This window comes from Schistocerca piceifrons, chromosome 1 (assembly GCF_021461385.2).
Source record: "Schistocerca piceifrons isolate TAMUIC-IGC-003096 chromosome 1, iqSchPice1.1, whole genome shotgun sequence".
In the NCBI taxonomy this organism is placed as follows: Eukaryota; Metazoa; Arthropoda; class Insecta; order Orthoptera; family Acrididae; genus Schistocerca; species Schistocerca piceifrons.
In genome coordinates, this window is record NC_060138.1 from 408,206,908 (window position 1) to 408,229,595 (window position 22,688).

The window sequence follows — 22,688 nt, forward strand, 5'->3', positions numbered from 1 at the left end:
GGATAGCAGCTGTCGAAATTCAGGTACTGTTGGTCGTTGGTGAGTTTAATGTGTACAGAGGAGTGGGTGAAGCCATCAGAAAGGAGGTGGTCAACATCCAGGAAGGGGCATGCTGGGTTGAGGAGCACAAGGTGAAGCAGATGTGAGAGAAGGTGTTGAAGTCATGAAGGAATGAGAATAGGGTGTCTTTGGCTTGAGTCCAATGAATGAACCTGAATCATACTAGGGAGCTGAGAGGCTAGGACGATTTCCTCGAGATGATACATAAACAGGTTGGCATAGGAGGGTACCCACATGGGTACCCATGACTTTGCTGCAGGTTTGTTTGTATGTTTTCCCTTCAGGTACAAAGGAGTGCTGCAGATTTGTTTGTATATTTTCCCTTCGGGTATAAAGGAGTGTCCCTCTTTGTCACCCATTATCACCCTGGACTGGAACAGCTGAAACACATCCTTTGCCAGGACTTTGATTGTGAAGTGAGAGACATCCTACCCAAGATCCTCCCCACCCATCCTAAAGTAGAGTTCCATTGCCCACCCAACATCTACAACATCCTAGTCCATCCCTACACCATTCCAAATCCCAACCCCCTGTCACAGGCATCATATCCCCTAGGAAGATGTGCCCAGTCCACCCACCCAGCACCTCCTTTTCCAGTCTTGTCAGAGGCTTATCCTGCCCCATCAGATGCTGGATTACCTGAGAAAACAGCCATGTCATATACCAGCTCTGCTGCAATCATTGCATGGTATTTTAAATTGGTATGACTACCAATCCACTGTCCATCAGGATGAATGGCCACTGCCAAGCTGTAGCCAAGAGCAAAGTGGACCTGCTTCTCCTCAATTGGCCTCATGAGGGCTGAATGCATTCCTTCTAGCCAACAGTGTTTGGCAGACACAGACAGTTACTCATCCAAGTGCTAGCTGAACCCGACAGCTCTTATCTTCATGATCTGATGGGAATGGTGTTGTTATTACAGAAAGGCTGTTTGCTTTTCCCTTCTCTGCCCCTTTCCTTTTCCACCTCCCCCCCCCCTCCCCCCCCCCCCCCCCCCACCGCCACCCTCCCGCATTCCCTCTCTCCTCCACAGCCTCACAACACTGCACTTGATGGCCTTATCTAATACCATCTAGTTCCTGCATATTTCACCAAGCAGCGCTAACTCCTTTCCTGTCAGATATACCCTGCTATCCCTCCCCTTTCCCACTGCACTCCAGATTGCAGCTTGCATTCAATGGGACACCGTTGCATTCTGGCCAGAGTGGCATGTCACGTGTGTGGGAGGTTTACTTGCATGTGTAAATGTGTATGGGTGTTGTTATTTTCTGGAGAAGACTCTGGCAAAAAACTAAATATACAACTCAATGTGTCATATTTATGGTGAGTATCAATCTATCCTTTTCATAATGTTGTATATACTCCTACCTGCACATTCAGTTTTTTAAACTACAGCTTCAAAAGTAATTTTGATACTTCATGTGTTTGTGGTATATGTATCAAGTAGAAGAGAGAAAATAAGAAAAAATGTTATTTATGTAAGGAGTGGTTATTATGGCAAGTGGAGCTGTTCCAGCTTGCTACATTTCAGTGTGTCCAACAGATGGAGGGAAAGAAACAGTAAACAATTCTGGACGGAATATAAATGAGAATATTAATAAAGACTAGCAAAATGCAAGAGTGTCAGAAACTTTTATGAACCTTAAGGGCAGATTCCTCTGGTGTATCCCAAGCTGGGTATAGCAGAAGAATGGGTTAAAGGAATTTGTGCTGCAAGGAAAATCAGTGATTTTTGGCCAATAATTGGTGTCTTAAATTTTCTCGAGAAATACTTTAGCCAGGTGTAGAATGAGAATGAATAGGTGACCTTGGAAAAAAAAACTGCTCACCAAGTGAAACCTTACAGTTAAATTTATTCTGATAATCTGTTAGCTTTGCCAATTCATTTGAAACTGAGAGAATCTTCGTATGTTGTAACAAAACGAGTCTTATTTTAGATTACATATTTTGTAATTGGCTTGACAGATGTCAGAGGCCAAAATTGTGATGTTTTGTTGCCATTTGGATTTATTTTGTAAATTAGTCATCAGTTAATGGTTTTGCGCTCTGTGACACAAGAATGTTGGCATTGGAAAGTATGTATAAAGATGTTGTTGTTGTTTGTGTTGGCCTTGTAGGAGGGAGAGAAATTCTTGAATATGACAAAAGTCACTGTGGTGTGGGGTATATGTTGCATGTCACATTAGTAGAGATATTTTGTTGTTACAGACATTCTTGTTTGGTGTGCATAAAGTTGATCGTGCTTCGTGGTTTGTCTGTCTGTTGTTGCCATTGATCTTACAAGAGAATTAGTTATCTCATTTTTTTAACTTTTATTTGTAGTTTTGATGGTTTCATTAAGGTAGTGCTATAATACATTGCAATACAAATTCTGCAATATTGCATTACTATCTTGCTGAAATGTTTTTAGATCAGGAGATGGAATACCAAGTAGTGGCCAAGAGGAAGATAGTGAAGTAGAACAATCAAAATCAGCTAATTCAAAGAGAAGGCGCAAGCTGATGAAGAGGCACTGTCGACACAGAGCAGCACCTCAACCAAAGGGACAAGGTTAGTTTTGTAATATATTATTTTCTTTGGTTTTGGCAAAGATTCTTGTATTTTTGTGATCATGATCAACAAATTTATAAAAACAGCCATGTTTATTGATTTATCTTTGTCGCTCATGCTTCAAATACTTTGTTTTATTTAGGTGGTAAGTTTTGACTGTAGGCATTCCTCTTCTCTCGCAAATATTGTTAGTATGGCAGTGGTAGAGCATTAGGTTCAAATGGCTCTGAGCACTATGCGACTTAACTTCTGAGGTCATCAGTCGCCTAGAACGTAGAACTAATTAAACCTAACTAACCTAAGGACATCACACACATCCATGCCCGAGACAGGATTTGAACCTGCGACCGTAGCGGTCGCCCGGTTCCAGACTGTAGCGCCTAGAACCGCACGGCCACTCCGGCCGGCAGAGCATTAGGTTTGTGAGATGTCAGGACTGGTGGAATCTGAATATCAGAGGCTCATTGTGAAAGGATGGATGGCATCCAAATAAGTGAATTTTTAAATTTAGGCTGTTGGGAGGGATTGTATGTGCTAAGTAGCATTCAAGGAACACAGTGCTATGTTCGTATCCAGTGCACTTCCTGCCTCATCTAACCAGCATTCTACCACATTTTCTTCCCCCCCCCTCCCCCAACCCCTGTCACTCTGCCCCATCCTGATATTTGTTGTTGGTGTGGTACCCATAAATGAGATTTCAACAGCACTTTTTGAATACTGCTTACGCTATGTACTCGTTAACACAAAGACTGATGTTGTACTCTTGTGTTTGAAGGTTAGTCTTACCCTGTGCAAATCTCATAATCTCTGCATAACTACTGCAATCTACATCCCTTTGAATCTACTTACTGCTTTCAGCCTTTGACTTTCTCTGCAATTTTTACCCTCCACAGGTCCTTCCATTGCCGAATTAATGTTTTTTGATGCCCCATAATTTATCCTAGCTACCTATCCCTTCCTTGGTCAAGTTCTGCCATAAAGCCCATACTTCTATGGTTCTATCTAGCATCTATTTATTAACTTACAATCTGTCTGTCTAACATTCAGCACTGAACACCTTCTATTCTTTTCTTGTGTTTACCATCCCTGTTTCACTTCCATATATTTACTTCTTTGCCCCTTTTCCATAGGGTAATTTACATGGAAGTCTTACTATTACATAGTGAAAGTATTCAGTGTATCATTTTAGTCTGATTGGCCAGTTTCCCCTAGTTGCTGTTAATATCAAATGATGTATCTTTTACATCGATGATCCTGTGAAATAACTGCTGTAAAAGCTTAGTTACTGTATATTACTAGAAGTTATTTTGGTCATACTGCTGTTAAACAGAATGCATCTTGTGTGTTACTCTACATGCATTTGTTGTCAGGAGAATTAAAAATGACCCCGTTTTTTTTCCCTTGTCAAATATTCTTTTTTTTCTTTCCATTATATGATTGAGTACTCTCATTCAACAGGAAATGAAGTGAAATGTACTGAGCTTACAGATGATGATGAAGAGGAAGAAGAAGATGAGGAGGATGAAGAAGATGATGAACCGAAAGCTTCAGTCACTGAAAGTATAGTCAAAGACAAAGATCCAGTAGAGCAGTTAACGGAACCTGACCAGGAGGTTCCAAATGTACTGATGAGGTATGCTTCTAATGATAGAAATCTGTACAGCTCCACTGTAAGACACTTTTGTCTGTCGAATTTATCCAAGGGTGACCGATTCAGTACGTGTTCATTGGTTATCCTATCTACCTATCTGATCTTGATCATTGTTCTGTAATGAACTCATTTCAAAAACTTCTATTGTCATCTTCTCTGTACCACGTATCTTCCACATTCCTCTTCATCAAAGGCTACACAGCAAATATTTTTAGAAAACACATACTAAAATTTAAATTTACATTCAGTGTTAAATATATTTCTGGGTCATTCCATGCCAAGTGGTCTAGAGGCTCCCACATGACCCTCATGGATTTTGATGAAATTTTGTATGAACATTCACACATGTTCTCAATGAACACTGGTAAAGTTTCAGATTCAGAAATTCAATACTTTCGGAGATACATTCACTTGTTTAAGACCATAGCACAGCTTTCTGTAGTGCGTCCTTGAATTTTCAGCAACTTTGAGATGAGATATCTCTGTAAGTATTTGCATGAAAGAAACAAAACTTGGCCATCTTATACAATGTTTAGAGCTCTTTAAAGTAAAATATTAAGAAAAGGATTTCTGAGCAATTTTCATATAGATAATTTGAAGCAAAGTTGGGTGAAAAAATAGCTGTTTTAAAAAAATGCGAACTTTAGTTTTTTATATCTCCAAAAGTAATTGTGGAGTGCACATGAAACTTTGCACACCATAACTCACCAGCACAAGGTCTTAGATTATAAAATTTCATTCTCGTATTGCTTTCCATTATTTCACAAATCTAGGGTAAAGTTGACGATTTTTCAAGAAGTGCTAAAAATGGGTATTTTTAGTCAAATTTTTCAAAAAAGTTTTTTCTCCAAACTCTTCTATACTATGGTCATTAGAAAGAGCATATTCTAAACTATCTAGAAAAGTGGATTTGGGTTTGCAATGCAAGCATATAAGGCCCTAAAAAGTAGCATCATCAAAGAGGCGCACTGGAAGTTTGAACACATTTTTCTGGCACTCAAATTATACCTGAAATCTTTTATTTTGCTTTATACATGATTATTAATGTCTGGGATAAGTGAAATAAGAAGTCCTGATGAATAGGGCCTAGCTTAAGTCTGAATAGCAAAAGAATAAAAATAGAAACAATGTTATTTCTTAATTGTCACCTCCCCCCCCTCTCCATCTCTCTCTCTCTCTCTCTCTCTCTCTCTCTCTCTCTCTCTCACACACACACACACACACACACACACACACACACACACACACACACTTACAATTATTATTAAGAATGAATGTAAATCATAGAATTTATTTGCATAATCATCTATTTATTAGTTGCCTGTTTAATGAACAACACCAGCTTACTGATGGAAAAGAAGTGTATAAAAGAGTTGCTATGGTCCATGGTGGCTTAACCACTGCTAGTTTCATTTCATCTGAGAAAATCAGCATTCCCGTTACCATAGGGGCCACGCCCGATAGCTTAGCAACAACAGCTGCGGGTGGGTTTCTTTACCACAGGATCCCAAGCCTGATAAGGGTTTCTTTACACAGGTTCCCAAGCCTGATAGTAAAATTATTTAAGTGCTCTGTGTAAAATTAGAAGACACTCTTGGGTTCCTTAGATTGTTTCCTCTAACCTATTTCAATTTTTGATATGCTACATTAATTTTCTGATGAATATAAAGAGGAATGGTGTATTGCCGGCCAGACGAATTTACTGATGGAGCTGGAATAACTGCAATAATGTGGTGTTCCGGAACCCAGCACTTGTCACTTCTTGATGGCCAATAAAATTAATTTGCTGGACCATGTGGATGCATAAAGTTTATTAATGCATCCCTTTGCTCTGTGGAGGTCTCACAGATATTCCCAATCCACCACACGTTTTCATAGAGGCATGCAACATATTGTCCTGGTTGGAGAGCAGACATTAATATGCCTCCTTCATTACTGTGACCCATTTTAGCTAGAAAAGATGAACGATCATTTGAAACTCTGCTGACCTGAATTGTTGTTTCATGAATAGGTAAAAAGTGATGATTTTCTCTAGTGCATGCTAGTTTGTCCAAGTTTAAACCTCTCTTCTTGTGACACAATATTTTTTTCAATTTCATCTTTACCGACGAAAACAAATTTAATTCCATTAATGTTTTCAGAGCAGAAGTGAAACAGATCTAGGGGAGTAAGAATTTGTCCGTTAAGTGGTCGTTGCAAGCTTGCTCTTGCTGCTAACCACTTTGTTGTACCTCCAATCCCATCACAAGGTGATTTCCCGTGACTAGTAACAAAAAAATTCCATTCGGCTGTCATTCCAAAATCACTCTTATGATAGCACAAATTTAGGAAATTCTTGAAATTTTTATATTGAGCACTGGAGCCATCACTGAAATAATGAATGTGGGATATCTGTGCAAACCATGCTTTTATATATTTGATGAGCTCCTTGATAAAAACGTGAACTGTAATAGTGTAATGCTGCAAACAATCACTGATAATGCAAAAACTTAAGGATTCTACTTTCTCATTTTGACGAAAGTAGATAACAAATGGATGAATTGTTGCTTGACTATTGTCCCAGTGGAAGCCTTGCACAGCATCCTGAATGATAAAAGAATAATTTTCTGCAAAATCCATTAGGATAACAAGCTCTTCATCTTTCAGATGACATTTAAGGGCTTTAAGATTCGAGCTTTGATGCTTGGCAAAGTAATGATGGCATGACAGACTCCATATTTTATTTTTTGTATCGTCAATAAATTCATCCACTACCATTTGTTTCGTGTCCAGTGTGGCCCGATCGGTATGTATCCATTGCTTAAACACAATAACTTCCTGTGGCTCATGATCTAGGAAATAGCTGGCAATTTCAGATGCTATAGCTTCGGGCCCGGGCACCTTTCACAGCGATGTACCATGCACTGTTTAGAGTTCAAACTGCAAACTGCCTTGCTAAGAATCTCCTTATAATTTTCACGTATACCAGCTCCGCTAAGCATAAGCTTAACATTTTGGTGAATTGCACAGACGCAAACTGCATGCATTCCGGCTGATCCTACTGTTACACACCATTTAGGTCTAAATTCACAAAACTTTGAGAACCCTATTTCTGGACCATTTATATTTCTTATAGATAACATACGTTTCCCATAAATTGCAAAGTAACAATCTTTTCTGAATGTATGTCTTTCTATCTAAAAGTCTAACTGAAATACTATCTTTTTTTCTAGGGCACGCCCTACTATACTCATCATCTTCAAAAAAATTTCACACTCTACTAGCAACTTATACTGGTAATTTCCTGCTTTGCCTATTTTCGGGAAGTGCCAGAATGCCCTTCTCTGCCTTAAGCTTCCGAGCGTTCTTCACCATTCTTTCGGACATGCCGAACTGACCTGCTGTTTGTCTGACTGTCCAACTTACAGGTGCCAAGGTTAAAATTTGCATCTGTTCTTTATGAATTGCATTCTGCATCTTGACTTTCAGTTCAGTCAGCAAATGTGCGTAGTTGGCACAGCTTCCACATTCCTTAATTTCACTAGCATTTTCAATTTGTCGGTTTACTCCCATTGCATTTACAATTCTGTTTTTAATCACATTTTGAACCTTTTGAATTTTCTTCTTCACATATTGGGGCTTATCTCTGTAGCTTACTGTTCTCTTCAGGGTTGAAATACCGATAGACAATAAGCTACTATTTAATTATTCTTTTGGTGTAAAGTCCTCATCAGAATGCGATCATGAGGCTGATAAAGCTTCATCCAAGTGTTTATTTAAAGTTATTTAAGGTAGTCCTGTAAGCCAGACAAATTTTCTGACCTGGCTTTATGTTATTAACAAGCTGCTTCTTCAACATATCAGAAGCCTTATTAGCGGTTTCAGTATCAAGAATGCCAATTCCTGCCTTAACATTATGATTCACCTTTCCAAAGGGGTTTGAAGCATTTCTTTTTTTAACCTCTCATATTGTGTCAATAACAGGGCTTCATGGTGTAGGCAAACTTGAGAGGTATTGTCCAGCTTTGCTTCAGAACGTCGGACCAACAATTCTTTTTCCTCATCACTAAAATCCGCAAACCATTTTAAAGCAGCTTTTTTGACAAAAAAAGTGACATGACACTTTGTTCCACTATCTCCTTGCCCAGTTGAACAGGAAGGTATGCTGTTCCCTTTTGCATCCATCTCTAATCAGTAACTAAATAATGTATTTGGCCTCTAAGTGCAAATTATAATCTGCTTAAATTTCAGACAAATTGCTACTGAATGAAATTATACACAATGTATAATACCAATGAAAAAATCTAATAAGAGATATATGCTATAAAAGACACAATCAAAACAATTTTTTGTAAATTAGATTACAAACTGTGATGGTCTTACGAGTCACTTAACAAGCAACACTCAGTCAAGAGAACCCACTCACTATGCTGCAAACACACCACTGAAATACTGATTGTTCAAACAAGGCTCACAACAATGAAACAATCTGATTGTTAAAGTAAATGTAGCCATTATATTTTCTATAAACAGTGAATCTTGTGAATTTTCTCTGTGAAACTAGTGGTTACGTATTTACCAAGGTAGTAAATGAGAAGAGTTGTATGCAGATGAACACTTACGATAAAAGCAGAAGAGCTACTTCTCATAGTTTTCATGTTTTTCTGACAGTCTCATTGCCAATTTACCAGATCTTTTTATTTCAATTACTCAAGGCACCAATAAACATTTATTAGGCATAATAAAAGGTTTCAGGTATAATTTGAGTGCCAGAAAAATGTGTTCAAATTTCCAGTGCGCCTCTTTGATGATGCTACTTTTTAGGGCCTTATATACTTGCATTGCAAAACCAAATCCACTTTTCTAGATAGTTTAGAATATGCTCTTTCTAATGACCATAGTTTAGAAGAGTTTGGAGAAAACACTTTTTTGAAAAATTTGACTAAAATACCCATTTTTAGCACTTCTTGAAAAATCATCAACTTTACCCTAGATTTGTGAAATAATGGAAAGCAATAGGAGAATGAAATTTTATATTCTAAGACCTTGTGTTGGTGAGTTATGGTGTGCAAAGTTTCATGTACATCCCACAATTACTTTCGGAGATATAAAAAACTAAAGTTCGCTTTTTTTTTAAACAGCTATGTTTTCGCCCAACTTTGCTTCAAATTATATATATGAAAATTGCTCAGAAATCCTTTTCTTAATATTTTACTTTGAAGAGCTCTAAAAGTTATATAAGATGGCCAAGTTTTGTTTCTTTCATGCAAATACTTACAGAGATATCTCATCTCAAAGTTGCTGAAAATTCAAGGACGCACTATAGAAAGCTGTGCTATGGTCTTAAACAAGTGACTGTATCTCCGAAAGTATTGAATTTCTGAATCTGAAACTTTACCAGTGTTCATTGAGAACACGTGTGAATGTTCATACAAAATTTCATCAAATTCCATGATGGTCATGTGGGAACATTTCTCGATATTAGACCACTTAGCACGGAATGGCCCTTCTTTTTTTAGAATAACTTTTCTTGCTACTGGCATCCTCCTTTTACATGCTGTTTACTACTTTTGGCATCTTCTCTTCCTAATCTAATTCCCTGAACGTAACCAGATTTAGTTTGATTTCAGTCCATTACTCTTGTTTTCCTTTAATTGAGGGTCATCTCATAATTTCTTTTCAAGACACCATCTATCCAGTCGAGCTGATCTTTCCAGTTCTCTGCTCTCTCTAACAGAATTACTGCTTTATTGGAAAACCTTAAATTGTTCTTTCTTCTCCCTTAACAATGCAGTGCAGAATATTATCTACCATACAGAACTGAAATCCAGTATAGAAACTTAAGAACTTGTGTTAGCACTAGGTTTGTTTGGATATTTTTTTCTCAGTGTAAATATTTCATTAATCTTGTATTGTATATTTACTTGCCATGTTAATTTCCTTCTTTTCATCTGCTCTGCCATTGTCTCCCTGACATCTCTCAATTAAACATGTCCACTATCCTTCCTGCCTTCCTTCATCTGTTCACCCCCAACCTACCCTCCCACACCTCCTATTGCCCCATACCTCAAGATCTTTTTCTCACACCACCACAACCTTCTCTTTGTGCTTCTTCTCCCTCACTACCTTCATTTGTGCCTTATGCTAGTGCTGATGATAGCACTCTCACTGTGCTATGGACCACCTTTCAGCAAATCACATTTCAATTATTGTAGTTTTCTCATTTGCTTTTTATTTCAACATATCACTTATAAATCTCATGGTTCATACATTGTGATTCACTTATTATCTTATAATTTTGTAATTTTCTTAAAAGTGTATGTAACAACATCCAATATCACTGACTTAACATAGGCTTAAGAAAGAGCTTACTCTGAAAAGGAGGTCAGGGTCCTGATTTGCAAAGTCACTTTTGAATTGTACTTCGTAAAATTTAATTCAATCAGTTTGTTCGCCAGTCAAGAGGTGTGCTGTAGCCATTTGTGTGATAATTTTTTGCCTTTGAAAGCATCTTTGCCCTCTTCAAAATTACATCTAATAATTCTGAACATCTGTCAATAGCTGTTGGTCAGACAAAGGATATAAAAGTTTTACACAGTTTATTATATGAGATATATGCAAACTGCACTACACTTTTTTTTATTTTTCCCATTTTGGCAGAGTATTGAGCTACGGTGTTGGTAAATTGATGATGTGCCTTTTAATAGTGTAGCTGCTATGCAACTGAATTCAAGTCGAGGTGTTTCTGTTAGATCTGTTGAGCGTGAAGCTTCAAAATGGACTTTGAAAAGTTACATTGGCCATTGATTGGCTGTAGGGAACTTAATGTTCATGAACCATATGTTGGCAGCTGAAGATTGGTCTGTCTCACAAACTGTTAAATCCTGACCTTACAGATGTTAGCAAGCCATTTGCTTCTGGCTGCACTTGTATTTTAACTTTTCAGAGGAAGGGTGAAAAATGCAGAGTGTAATACCAACTTGGGATCAGTTGAATGTTTTGTATATTTGTGTGGAAGGGTTCGCTCATTTTAGCATTCTGAATAGCTGTTGTCACTGTTTTTCCAGAGACTGTGGACCAGATCTAGTTGAGATAATAGAAGATCATTCTCATGATAGCTCTCACGATTCAACTCAAGGTGCTGTGATGACAGAACTGGCCAGTCTTGTACAGGGATCACAGATTCATGACTGCCGTCCATATATGAGAAACTATCAGGCTCACAGGTATATTAAAACGGTATTGTGACTTGTAAATATGGGTATGTCTATTACTGAAATAAAAGAAACTGTAAATAGAAATCATGGAAAACTTGCTAATAAATCCTTATTACAAAGCTATTGTTGCTGACAGTTGAATGAATGATAATGTAACTACTCGTATGAGATTCTATTCCTGGCAAATTTATTTAATGATAGCATCATATCAGTTTGTTCCATTGACAACAATACTATTTTCAGGAATGTAGTTACAATTATATTCTTCATCATATTAAAATGATAGATAAAGTAATGTCCAATAGTTGAGCATAACCAAGAAGTGAAGCATATTTCTGGAATAGGGTTCTGGAAGGGTTGTAGAATTGTATCCTCAACATGTAATAAGAAAAGTATTGAAATTTAAGATACACTCAAAAACAATATAACCAGAATAACCTCTTCAAAAACACTACAAAAGTTAATGGTTATCCCTGTGTGCCACACTTGTTCATTGCACATGTGGTATGTTCCCCATGAGATGCTTCAAGAGCTCTGTTTCTGAATTCTGAAGAATGTGGTAGGAGGTTTATACGAGTCCTGGGTGGCAGCTGATAAGAGTGTAATTAACCAATCCTAATGCATCCCAGACACTATCAGTTACTTTCACATGTGGGAACTCCAATGATGTATCCATTTTATCATCTCAAAAAGTAATTTGAGAATTAATAATTTCACATTTTGAGACAGTGCAGTAGTGTCATTAAAGTTATTTTAGCTCATTTCTTTATGTAATGGTTGTTTTACACTCACTTTGAACTGTATGCAGGGTATATATGCCCTGGGAAATCCAGGGAAAACCCAGTATTTTTTTCATCTGTGAGAAAACCAGGAAAAATTCTGAAATGTTTTAGAATTCCAGTAATTTTTCATTGTTTTAGTTTTCAATTAAAGTGATGTAATTTCGACTGGTAAGAATTGAAAAGTAACAAAGAATTTTACTTTGGCTTGTTACTGCAGAATAATATGCAGCAATAAAACACCAAAATAAAACTTAAGTTGCAAAGAAACTGCTCCATTTACAACAACAGAACACAGTGCGCAAACAAACGTCTGCCGACAGCAAAATGTGTCAAAGTCTAAAGGACGAAGACTACGCAGTATTTCATAACAACAAACTTCTTTCAATGAGTGTAATGTCACAGCTGTTCACATTTCTAAAAGGTCGTGGGAAAATGTTGTGAATGATGGTTTAAGAAGCATTTTTTTCAAAGTAAATTTCCTTTTACGCAAGATGAATTGTGTTATGTGTGAGAATGTGCAATGAATTTCTTAAATCACAGAGCATTTGACTCTCATTCTAAACTTAAAACTTTGAGGAACAGCCACTTAGCAAAACTTCAGACCCATAAGGCCAGAAATTTATGTCATTATTTAAAATTTTATTGGCACATTTGTGTCTGATATATCTTGAAGGTTAACCCATGCAAGAAAAGATCGATGTTATAGGTGGAAGCTTAGCTTTTCCTGTAGTTAGACTCTATGTACATCAATTTAAACGGTTAACGTTTCCTATTTGTGTGTTCATGCTGTTTAAAAGTGATGTTGCTAGGGCTGACTACATATGCCCTACACCCTGTACATGCTGCTGCACATCAAAGATATTCCCAAAATACATTCCTCCCCCCCCCCCCCCCCCTTTTGGTTTTTGTTACCTTAAGTGCCACATCATTCTGTACGGTGTATAACATCTTTACAAATTGAAGGATTAATAAGTTTTCCAGGGAAAGTATACTGTCACATAAAATGCAAAAAGTATGTTTTCGCCTGGAAAAAAGTCTTTTTATTTGGGATTCCCGGGAAAAATCTGGAAACTTGTTTTCCTTTCCGCACATACACCGTGTATATAATGTATAGTCAGAGTACCAATGGGGGTGACATGATGATCATGTTCACCTTATAGCTATCTAAAGTCCCTTTTACATGAGCAACTTTATCTCGATTGACTACTTGAGAAAAGTGAGTCCACTGCAGTGCTCTGGTCTTTCATTCCTGTACTGGATCTTGTCTGTTTTTAGTAGTCATTTTCATTTACGTGTCAGTGCTGAAGTTGCATTTATTGTGAGAGCTGTCTGCTGTGTAGATCACATCTGAATGGTGAAAGTGAGATTATGGGGGACTATCCTTTCACAGAGAGACGAAAAAAAAGAAAGAAAAAGAAATGAAAATCTAGTAACAAAGTGTAGGAATGAGCAATGATACTAGATTTTATTAATAACCATAGCAGAATTAGTAGTGCAAGTTTTTGTCAACGATTGTGTGGTAAGTTCTTTACAAGGATACTTATTTGCTGGAGAAAATATATCTTGTAAACACATCAGACAATATTTAGAATGTAGTAAATTGTACCTTTTTGCGCTATCCTTTATTTCTTGTTTATTGTCAAATAACATGAAAAAATAACATCAAAAATTGCTTTTCCCATAAAATAATTCTGACTCTTCTGCTGTTAAAATAATTTTCATTAAAACAAGTTTTTTTGTGTGCGTTCTTATTTATGAATAGTGTAGGCTTTTTCTCTGCAAAAGGTAAATACTGCTTTGGTTTCAGATTTTTCATCTCTCTTGTTGAAGAACACTAGTAGGAAAAAATACCTGGACCTTATATAACTTTTCAGTGTGTTATTTGGGGGAACAACAACAACAACAACATGGCAAAGATTAAGAAGTAACAAAAGTACAAAATCCATTTCTGTAACATGCGTGAGCTTGGACAGGTATAGGTTAACTTCCGATGTTAGCAGACACCACCATAGTCCCTTGTTTCTGTACATGTGCAGTGTGCAGCATACTCTGAAATTTAGACCTCCACACTCGGAACAATCTCTAGAATATTGACATCATACACACACATGCATCACGACCAGTTGCTGATATATACAAGGGCACAAAAGGTGCAAGCATTTCGAGTAGTCGATTTTGACCATCCGGTGCACGTGTAAAACAGGCTTAAAAAAACAAAAATAGTCTGCAAGTTATTTTAAAATATAAATGACCTGAACTAAAGTAAGTAAATATTTTCACAAAATTTAAGTCAAATACATATTTTTAAGAGCATGAGAGGTATGTTGCTGATGAGAATGTGTGCCTCTGGTGAACAGGGCAGGAAGTAGTCCTGTACAGATAAGCTACACAGTTGGAGATCAGTGCCACATAGCCCATTTATTCAGTGTGTGCATGAACAAGTACAGCTGCACAGATGAAGACACAGATTCAAATGAAGTGAATCAGTTTGCAGGAAAATTGTTTATAACATAAATTTGAAATCAGTTTTCTGTTGCTTACGTGACAAAATAATAACTATAATTACAATAATTAGTACTGTGTACTACCATACCAGACGCAGCAGTAAGAGCTGAGGAAAACTGTGTCTGAATTACAGTTACTTTAACCTTTCTTTTTCTGTCCTTAGGCAAGTGATGAAGGGCAGAAAAATTGTATCACAGACAGAATTTCCTCAAAATCTTTTATGATTAATTATGATTTTCCTGTCATCAAAAACCATGCTATGTTCTCTCACTTATCCTGCTTTGTGCACATAACTAATATGTTACAGGGAGCTTATGGACGAAATGATGAGTGGTGAAGAAGGTAGCTATTCATCAAGGATGAGCAATAAATCAGAAAAGAACATGGCAGATTTTGAAGGGGAAGAATCTCCATGTGAAGATGAACTCGTACAATTGGCAGCTCAGGCACAGGTAGGGTGTTATACAGAAAGGTATCTGCATCTAATACTAGGTAATACATTTTGGAGAGAAGTAACATTCTAGCAAAGAACATTCCTTCAAGAATGTTATGTAAGAATTTCTTATATCACAGCATTACTACTGACAGTGCAATTTTATTTTTTCATTTGACTGAAGTACAACACTTTCTGGTTAAGGAAAAGGAACACTTTTGAATAGTAATAGTCTGATCTACTGAAGTGTGAGTATTTAGGTTTAGTGCAATGTAGGTAGGGAGAGGGGGGGGGAGTGAGAGAGAGAGAGAGAGAGAGAGAGAGAGAGTGTTTGTACGTTCAACAAGTTTATTTTAAATGGGAAAAAAAATCTTCAAGGAAACTGTAACACAATAGTGAATTAGTTTCTGAAAATCACAGGAGCAGTGCAGTGCCTTTGATGCAAATCAACATTGTACTGTGTTGAGATATTGGTGAGAGAAATGCGAGAATGAAAAAGGTGATACTGAATATTTTGGAATCAAAGATGCCTTACTTAGAAACTAAAGAGTTCAGTTTAGGGCTGTGATGAAAGAAACTGTTTGAGATAGTACAAGAAAGCTGCATGCAGTCAGTCTGAAGGAAACCAGCTGTAGACTACCTATTTATCTCTTGAAAGACAGGGATGTTGTGAGCTGTTACTAAGATGATACTCTAATAAGTTAAGTAACTGGAAGTAAGTTATCTTAATAGATTGAATGTCACACTAACAGTAACTGGAAGTGAGTTATCTTGATAGACTGAATGTCACACTATCATGAACTTAATATTATTCATATATTTGTTGGAGTGCACAAGCACAATTTGCATTTATTTCCAAAGCAGTGCAGCACAATCTGAAAGCTTAGTTGTTTGTTATAATTCACTTTTTGCACCAGATTTCCTTTCTTTTCTTTTTCTCAGAACTCTTTCTTCTTCCTCCCCCCCCCCCCCCCCCCTCCTCCTCCTCCTCCTCCTCAACCACCAGCACCACCACCACCCTCCTTCTGTTTCTACTTCTTTTGATCCTATATCCACTCTCAAAGAATTCCCACTATTAGTGGTTTATGGAGAAAGGGGTAATAGTTGACCGCAATTGTTTCCTACCAGGTGACTGCACAAGCATTGTATAATACAACTGTACTGAATGTCAGTCTTAACTAAAAAAAAAAACAATGAGAAATGACATATGTTAAGGGGATGCATCGATTGTTTACATTTTCTTTCTGTGAAACCATATCATCTTTTCTTTTTGTGTATCTTTAGCTTCTGAAAAGAAATCTTTGCTTCCAAAAGCAGAAAATTGAGTTTCATCCTTTTCTCATTGCTCTCATCCCAATTGAGAGTCCTATTTTAGGTAAGTACAACCATTAGTATGTGCTTTAGGTCCTTGCTTTCAGTTAGGTGATTGTGGTCACAGACACAGTTTATCAGGTTTGATGATTAGTGATTGTTGTTAACTGTATAAATTATTGTTATCATTTCATCATTTTTGCTTAAGAATGAAGAGTATTAGTTTCTTTTATTGATATGCTGTAAGAACTCATAGATACTACAGAGTTTGGATTTGTAACTTTTGTAGAGTAGGTTTCCTCTTCCATCTGGTTGACAGACAGATTTTATAGGCATATCATTTGAATTTTGTAGGAAAAAGGTTGCAGTCTTTTCATTTTTTATTGGCATGCTGGCTGAAATATGCCTGTTGTTTGTATGTAAATAGACTAGTACCTTGCTTGATACTTTATGTCCTTCGCCCCATATAGTGAATTTTTTTTGTAACATTTGCATATAAAACTGATGGCTGCCCAGTGACAAACTAGAATCATAAATTTCATTTATTGATCTTGCTGTCAGATTGGACCAAACCTGCTGTTTTTGAACAAAATTGGAAGGAGATGGCAGCCACATCACTAGAGCAAATAAAAATTACACCATGTCCCATGTAAGCTTAAATATAGGTAAGTGGTTTTCTGTGTGACTGATATCTTATAATAAAGGTGTTACACAGTGGCAAGTTCAAAATATGATATGCGGGTATATAGGTGATTTTATGCTTTCTGTGTGTAACAGTGCCTCATGTGAGGTTAAGTTCAAAATATTTGGTTTCATCTTTGGAAAATATATCTGCGATTCACAGCTATCTTCTGTAATCTGTCCTGAGCTGAGAGCAGAAGACATTAACATTTCCTCATTCCAAGTGAAAGGAGTGAAGAGTTGCCTGATGGTGCAGGGCATTTGTTACAGATCTTAATCCCAACATTCCCAGATACTCTGTTCACACTGTCTGTAAGGAGCCCTCCTCCGTGTCTCATTATACATACATATTGACAAACATAACATTTTCATAGAAAGAAATTACTTTGATCTACCAGCATTTGGCAACATAGCTGTAAAGACACACAATAAAGTTCTAACAGTGGCAGACATAACTTAAAAGGTCTTCAAAAAAGTGTAACTCACTGAACATTAATATGAAGCAGATCTCCTGTCATTTATACATCAGAAATGAAAATATTGCTGAGGGTCTGTAATGCAAAATGTCACATCATATTTTACTCTGATATGGTTAAAAAAAAATATGCATATTGTGGTACAAGCTACATATTGCAACAGTGATTCTCCTTTCCATTGTTCATTATCAGCAGCGTTAAAGTTCATTTTATCCTCAATTATGTATTTCTATCTTCATTCTTTTATCTGTAGGGAAGTCCATTAAAGTTCAAACTTTAGATGCTCTGTGTTGCAATTATTTTCGTGAAAACATACACCAGCATGCTGCATTCTAAAAAATTAGTATCTGGAAAGAAAAAAAAGACCTCTAGGTGAGATAGGGTCACATGTCAATCATCAAATTGCATGAAATGTAGATTGGATGAACAGTCTAAGAAATTCTTGGCATTTGAAGACTATATTGGCAAATAGACAATAAGAAATCAATGTGACAAAATGTTTGTTCTTCAAAGGTGTTGGTAAAAATGTTCTTAAAATCAGTTTTGAAAGGAGAAAAGAAAAGGAACTGTATACTCGTCACCAAAGTAAATTGTAATTGCATAATGTTGTTAAGTTCTGTTCACTTTATTTTATAGATTTAAAAACACTTGAAATCGAACTCCATAATTTGTTAGAAGTTGCTATCCTAATTATTGTGTTTTATTTTATTAAGATAATTTTTGTTATTGAGAGCAGGCTCACACATTACCTGTGCAGCACATGGCATTCCACTCTCGCTTTCACACGCCAAAGATGATGCGGGCAGAGGGTACTCATATTAAGATGGATGCAGTGTGCAAGCCAGGAAATACTTTACTGTGGGATCTCATCCAGGATGATAAAATTGTGAGTTTTGTTTAATGGTTCCTTTCATTATTTTTTCTGCATTTAATGGTTTTATTTACTGTATAATCACATTTGTCACACTGTGTTTATACTTGTATACGTTGTGTAACTGCAGGAAAAGTAGCAGATACTAGATAGAACATCAGCATCAAAAATCTGTCATGTAAAAATACTGTTCAGTGACAAATTAAGTCTGTTCCTCATTTAGGCCAGCCTACATGTAGTCTTGTTACAGTATTATGAAAAGGATAGTTGTTACTCACCATATAACGGGGATGCTGAGTCACAGATAGGCACAACAAGAAGAAAGTCAGAAACTAAGCTTTTGGGCAACAAGACCTTCATCAGAAATAGACCCCCCCCCCCCACACACACACACACACACACACACACTCTCACTCTCTCTCTCTCTCTCTCTCTCTCTCTCTCTCTCTCTCTCACACACACACACACACACACACACACACACACACACACACACACACACACTCCACCACTCCCACTCCTGTAATGTCTGGCTGGTGAGGCCACACTGCGATCTTATTACTGAAGATATTATCTCATCTGAGTTCATTTTATTCTTAGCCAATAAAAATCAGAGCATGTGTATGTTTTTGTGTTAAAACCTTACTGATTTCTCGATTAGGATAAATCAGTTGCAGGATTTGCTTAGAAAATACATTAGAATAGTTACTCTGTCAGAATGTTGTGCTATTTGGATGAAACAAATTACTGCAAAACTTGTTGCTTGTATTCTAACATGAACTAGTGTATTTTTCATTTTACTTTTTCTTTGGCATGTATGTTCAAGAATAAAAATATTGCTTCATTTTTTAAAAATTTTGCACTCACTTTTTGCATTGTCAGACGGGGAATTTTATAGACATACTGTAACTGAGGACAGCATGCCAGGAGCAAATCGCTCGTCATTTCAATGTTAACCAACAATGTACAAGCATTTATTTTGATGTACAGAATCTTCTGCTCCCATCTAAATACCTCTGTTAGTTGCACACAATAGGATAAAAGATTAGCATGAGCTCTGAAATACTGAGTCTTGGAAAATATCGACAAAGTTCAGTGGTCTCTTATCTTCATGCTAGTGCACGTTTATGCATTCAAATACTAGGATATTTTTGTTGTAAGTCTGCTTCTTCAACAATACAAATTTTATTGAACACAGATTAAGTACAAATGAATCACAGAAAATTTTAGACCTTGGGTCTTCTTAAGGTGAACAGAAAGAGACTTCTAAAGATGGATGCCTCTTGGCAGTTAAAGTGCTCTAGAGAGTTACTGAGCAGCGTAAACATTAACATTGTAGAAAACTGTTAGTTGGTCCGACTGGGAATACGAACCATACTCCTGGTGCACACCCACACCATCAGTTCACTCAGAGGAAGACATGCAACTAGGCGGAGAGCAAAGACAGCACAGCAGTAAGAAAATGCACATATCCACATGCAAGCCAGTGTCGACAAAAGAGAATAACAAAGTCCAAATCATTGTCAATAAAATAGCCAAGTATCATAAAGTCATCTTTAAGAAATCCACCTGAGAGCATGTAGTATACATCAATGAGTGGAGACAAGTCAGGCCAAGGTGGTCCACGGTAGTCAGTAAATCTGCTGCTGTTGTTACCCACGTGACGTGGCGCCAACAACTGTCTCTCTCCACGCTGCCCCTAATGACATCACTAGATGTATGTGTAATTAAATTTACTTGTACATCAATACATGTGGTGGGATTCCAAGAGTTACATCATTTAAAAATCGTTGTTAACTACAGGAAGTCCTGTAATTACTCACAGGTCAGTTCAGCTGACTTTCAACAAAAAGATAATGTATTAAATATGCGGGAAAAGCAAATATTAGACCGGTATAACAATGAAAATATCAGTTTTTGACAATATAATGTAATTGGATAGATAAGAAAATCTACCCACTGTGTGATGGCAGAAAACACACACACACACACACACACACACACACACACACACACACACAAAGTATGTCTTAGTCATGAACGAAGTTGCTTATAAAACTATCATCTAAATAGTGTTGATCCGTCTGGAATTGCTCCCAAGTGAGAGTAATGAAGGAGGCAGAAGATCTAGAGAAGAGTGATGTGGTTCACAATGGAATATCTTAGTCTGCAAAAGAATGATACAGAATCGTTGAACAATCTCCTGTGGGGACACTCTAAAACTAAAAAGTTATGAGATCCATCATAGGAGGAAGGTCAGCATCAGTTATAAATTTTTAAAGTTTTTGTTGCAGATTGATTTCAGCTACTGTGTTGCTATCTTCAGTGCAGTTACATCCAAGTCGTGATGACTCATCACAAATAAAAACACATGTGGTACCAAATTGACACTACAGTTAAATGATGAGCCACCATGACTTAGATGTAACTGCATTGCATATAGTTATGCATTACCTGTAGTCGATCTGCAATAAATATTAAAAATTTACTTCTGATGCTGCCCTTCCCCCTGTCTTGGATCTCATTAATACAATCATGGAGAATGCTATTCCTGATGGAAACAAACTCGAATAAAAATATTATGGTTCTCATAAAGACTGACTCTTAAAATTCTAAGAAGATACATTCCAAAAACTTCAAAAATCTTTTACGTCCAGCCCACACACTTCATGATACGATATGATAATAAATGACTATGATGATAAAATTAGAGAATATTGACCTTTCATGGAAGCACACAATGTTGTTCTCTCCTGCAAATGTAGTAGGAAAACAATATGATATTTTACACACACTTTGCCACATGCTGCCCTTTGGCTGGCAAAGTACAAACCTAATGTAATAGATCATAGTGTGTCAGAATGTTCTTGAAGCATGCATAACGGCATTGTGTGCATACCCTCTGTCAATGGAGTTAAAACTCTGTAGTCAAATTGATAAAATTAATTGGAACTAGGTGCAGCATTAGACATAGAAATTTGTGTTTGTGAGCAAATTAAAGAAATGACTGGGTTCAATGTCTTCGCCAGGTGAAAGCTACTATCCTAATTAAAGGGGACATCATACGTGAAATTCGTTCAAATTTGACAATTTCTGTTTTCTACTCCATAATGTACTTTGGATTTTCCTGAGCATTTTGGTATACAATACATTAAAATCAGACAATTGTGAGAAGTTCAAATAATATTTTGAATGTTGACATGTGACTGTAAAATTTCGCAGCTATGCATATACTGTCACAGTTGAGCAGTCATATCTTGGGAACTACACAGTCTAGAAGGCTGTGAATTGCTTTGTTTTGTGCCCACTGCTACATCTCAGAAATTGGCTTTACGAATAAACAAATTAGTCCTTTGTTTCTGATACTAGTTTTCATTGAAAGTAGTGTGATTATTGGCTATTTTTGTAGTAAGCTAACTTCTGTTGCTTTTTATACATAAATAAAATGACTAAGTATAAAAGTATCTTCAAGAAAGGCAAATTTGTGGCTAACAAATATGTGAGACCTGTGTTTTCTTCTGAAGTACTTGAAAACACATGTGCTAGCAGTGAAGGATTATGTTTCTGAAGTGACCACGCCCCCTAGTGCATTGAAAAGGAAAGGAACTTTAGAAACGGATGACAGTGGTAAAACTAATGAGACTATGGACAATGTCATTATTGATCTGTCAGGAAAAGAATGGGGACACGTCTGTGTAACCTAAAAACCAAGCTGGGTAACAAAACTGTCTGATGGCAAGACAATGAAATGTGCTGAAGACTAACGGCCAAATTAATTGGTGAATTACAGGAATATTATGGGAAGGCCATTAGAGATGACTGTGACAATTTAGAGAAGATGAAAAGAGCTGTGTGGAGCACTTTCTTTCATCGAATATCGACTGATGAAAAGCCATGTCATACTTTGTGTCCATCTCCAGCAAACACTTGGTGTAAACATAGGTAGGCTGAATTTTCTGGCACCCTGCATGAATTTACACATGAACATTCTCTTACTTTGGCAGTAATGGAGGCAATAAAACCTATTTACAGAGATTTGGCAAATCCTAAGTTACTAAAGAAGTGTTTATATGGGAAAACCCAGAATGTGAATGAGTCCTTCAATAATGTTGTGTGGTGCCGTGTGCCTAAAAATGTATTTGTTGGCATTATGACTCTAAAGTTTGCAGTGT

The 22,688-nt window shown here is 36.9% G+C and overlaps 1 protein-coding gene across 1 annotated transcript in view; it reads left to right on the forward strand.

The window, feature by feature from the left end:
• Positions 1-22,688, forward strand: part of LOC124788817 (ubiquitin carboxyl-terminal hydrolase 34) — a 518,595-nt gene that overhangs the window by 83,381 nt on the left and 412,526 nt on the right. Inside the window, exons 11-15 of the mRNA XM_047256101.1 lie at positions 2,471-2,610; positions 4,069-4,243; positions 11,308-11,466; positions 15,052-15,196; positions 18,382-18,531. Of these exons, the coding sequence (XP_047112057.1) occupies positions 2,471-2,610; positions 4,069-4,243; positions 11,308-11,466; positions 15,052-15,196; positions 18,382-18,531 (769 nt within the window). The remainder of the gene's footprint in view (positions 1-2,470; positions 2,611-4,068; positions 4,244-11,307; positions 11,467-15,051; positions 15,197-18,381; positions 18,532-22,688) is intronic.